Source organism: Notolepis coatsorum, assembly GCF_963971535.1.
Source record: "Notolepis coatsorum genome assembly, chromosome: 8".
Lineage (NCBI taxonomy): Eukaryota > Metazoa > Chordata > Actinopteri > Aulopiformes > Paralepididae > Notolepis > Notolepis coatsorum.
The window spans coordinates 83,641,941-83,644,409 of record NC_140172.1 but is presented as its reverse complement, the minus strand read 5'-3'; the positions used below and the strand labels follow the sequence as shown (position 1 = coordinate 83,644,409).

At 44.1% G+C, this 2,469-nt stretch overlaps 1 protein-coding gene across 1 annotated transcript in view; it reads left to right on the top strand.

The window, feature by feature from the left end:
- Positions 1–750, top strand: part of LOC311233497 (receptor-type tyrosine-protein phosphatase N2-like) — a gene marked incomplete at both ends in the record, with an annotated part of 758,095 nt that extends 757,345 nt beyond the window's left edge. The window contains 2 exons of the mRNA XM_084320464.1: positions 48–121; positions 682–750. Of these exons, the coding sequence (XP_084176590.1) occupies positions 48–121; positions 682–750 (143 nt within the window). The remainder of the gene's footprint in view (positions 1–47; positions 122–681) is intronic.
- Positions 751–2,469: the final 1,719 nt, after the last annotated feature.

The window sequence follows — 2,469 nt, the reverse complement described above, 5'->3', positions numbered from 1 at the left end:
GTGTGTGTGTGTGTGTGTGTGTGTGTGTGTGTGCGCGCACATGGTAGGTGCCAAGGAGATTGATATTGCAGCAACGTTAGAGCACCTGAGGGACCAGAGGCCGGCCATGGTCCAAACCAAGGTAACTCACACCTGCCTTCTCTACTTTCCTTAGGAGTAGGATGGTTTTGATTGTTTTTGGGGGGGGGGGGGGGGGGGGGGGGGGGCAAAGCAAAGTTGGAAGCATTTCACTTCGGAGAAGACTGCCCAAATTATCAATATGTGACACGGCACGGTCTAGCCTGGTTTGTTGAGGAGCTCACGATTCTTCATAAAATGCCAAAATGTTGCGCACTTCAGAAATAGGTCGAAATGGAAATATTGGCAATTTTGAGCGCTTTTAAATGTTCTCTATCTGTCTCCTTATTTACAAAACTTAATACGACTTGTAAATATGTTAACCTCTTAAGCCCGATCGGCACCAGGCCGAGATTTCATAGCTACAACATGCAGTCATATTTCACATGTTATTAAGGCTTCATAGCTACAACATGCTTTCAGTTGAGGTGGGGATACCGCTTTTGTTTACGATTCAGATTAAGGATTGGGTCTTTAATGGTTAATTTTTTTTTAAATAGCTCTAAATGTTAATGCTGGGATCTTAATACACCCCCCCCCCCCTCTCTCTCTCTCATCCTACAGGACCAGTTTGAGTTTGCATTGACAGCTGTTGCGGAGGAGGTGAACGCTATACTCAAAGCTCTTCCGTAGTGAGAGTTTGGGACCTCCTCCTCTCTCCTCAACCCAAACCCTCTCCTTCTCTCTTTTATCCATCCAACTGGTTCCACTATTTCTCCCTAATTTCCCCTTTCATTGTGACTCCCTGTGTCCAACTCTCCTCCTCTCTCTCACTCCCTGTCCAACTCTCCTCCTCTCTCTCTCCCTGTCCAACTCTCCTCCTCTCTTTCTCCCTGTCCAACTCTCCTCCCCTCCCTGTGTCCAACTATCCTCCTCTCCCTCTCTCCCTGTCCAACTATCCTCTCTCTCTCCCTGTCCAACTATCCTCTCTCTCTCCCTGTCCAACTCTCCTCCCCTCTCTCTCCCTGTACAACTCTCCTCCTCTCTCTCTCCCTGTGTCCAACTCTCCTCCTCTCTTCCTCTCTCTCTACCTGTCCAACCCTCCTCCTCTCTCTCTTTCTCTCTCTCTGTATCCAGCTCTCCTCCCCCTCTCTCCTTGTCCAACTCTCCTCCTCTCTCTCTCTGTCCAGCTCTCCTCCTATTTCTCTCTCTTTGTCCAGCTCTCCTCCTCTTTCTCTCTCTGTCCAGCTCTCCTCCACTCACTCGCTCTTTCTCTGTCTGTCCCTTCCTTCCATCTCTCCTTCTGTCATTGTGAATATTGTGCACCAGTCTCATCCATGTAGTAAAGACCTCCCTTCTATTGTGGCAACACCCCCACGGAACTCGTCCTTCTTTCCGTTGTGTTCAAAGTGACATGTCAGTGCATTTGAATATAATTTGACAAGACTTGAGAAAATGTTTCTCTCCTTGTTTTGTTAGTGATATTGCACCGTGATACAACAATATAATATAATGTAAAACGTTTATTAATAATAATACTAATACAATTGAAATGAATAGACATGCAGGGTTATACACATCATGACATTAGCTTCTGCAGACAGTCATGTTCACATAGACTACGTTAATTGTTCCTGCACATCCTGGTCTCCTCAGTGCCTGAGGCAGAGTTTGAAGCCCCTTTTTCACAGAATAATGTTGGCAGGTCTGGGATTATGTCCAATAAAAAGCTGACCTGTGTGATCACATGGCTTTGTTTAGAAAGGTTGGTGCACTTGATAAAGTGTAGTGTGAAAGCTAACCAAACCAAATGAAAAATGGAACAATGTTGACCCTAAATTCACCCCTAAATCGCACAGAGTCTCTACCGAACCATAGGTGTGAAAGCAACCTTAGTTTTAATACATGCTAAATGTTTTTACAGTCTGTGGGAACTGCCATGCAGGGAGCTATTATGCTGCTACACCAACAGAGCCACAATACTGTCATACAAAGCAACTAAAACATGTTCAAATAAGAAAAGAAAAAACTACAGATGTTATATAAAGTGCAATATCACTTTAACATTGGAGTATATTTATATATTATATGTCATTGTTTATAGATCTCAATGTCAAGCTTTGTTGTGTGTGTGTGTGTGTGTGTGTGTGTGTGTGTGTGTGTGTGTGTGTGTGTGTGTGTGTGTGTGTGTGTGTGTGTGTGTGTGTGTGTGTGTGTGTGTGTGTGTGCGTGCGTGGGGTGCGTGCGTGTGTGTGTGTGTGTGTGTACATAATAACAGGTCTTCACACCTGTATTATACAAAGTTATACTTGATTTTCAGTGTCATATATTTATTTTGTCATGCTACTGTATGCGGTGCAAGAATATCATAATATTAATAACTCATCAAAAACAACACATCTGGTCAATCTG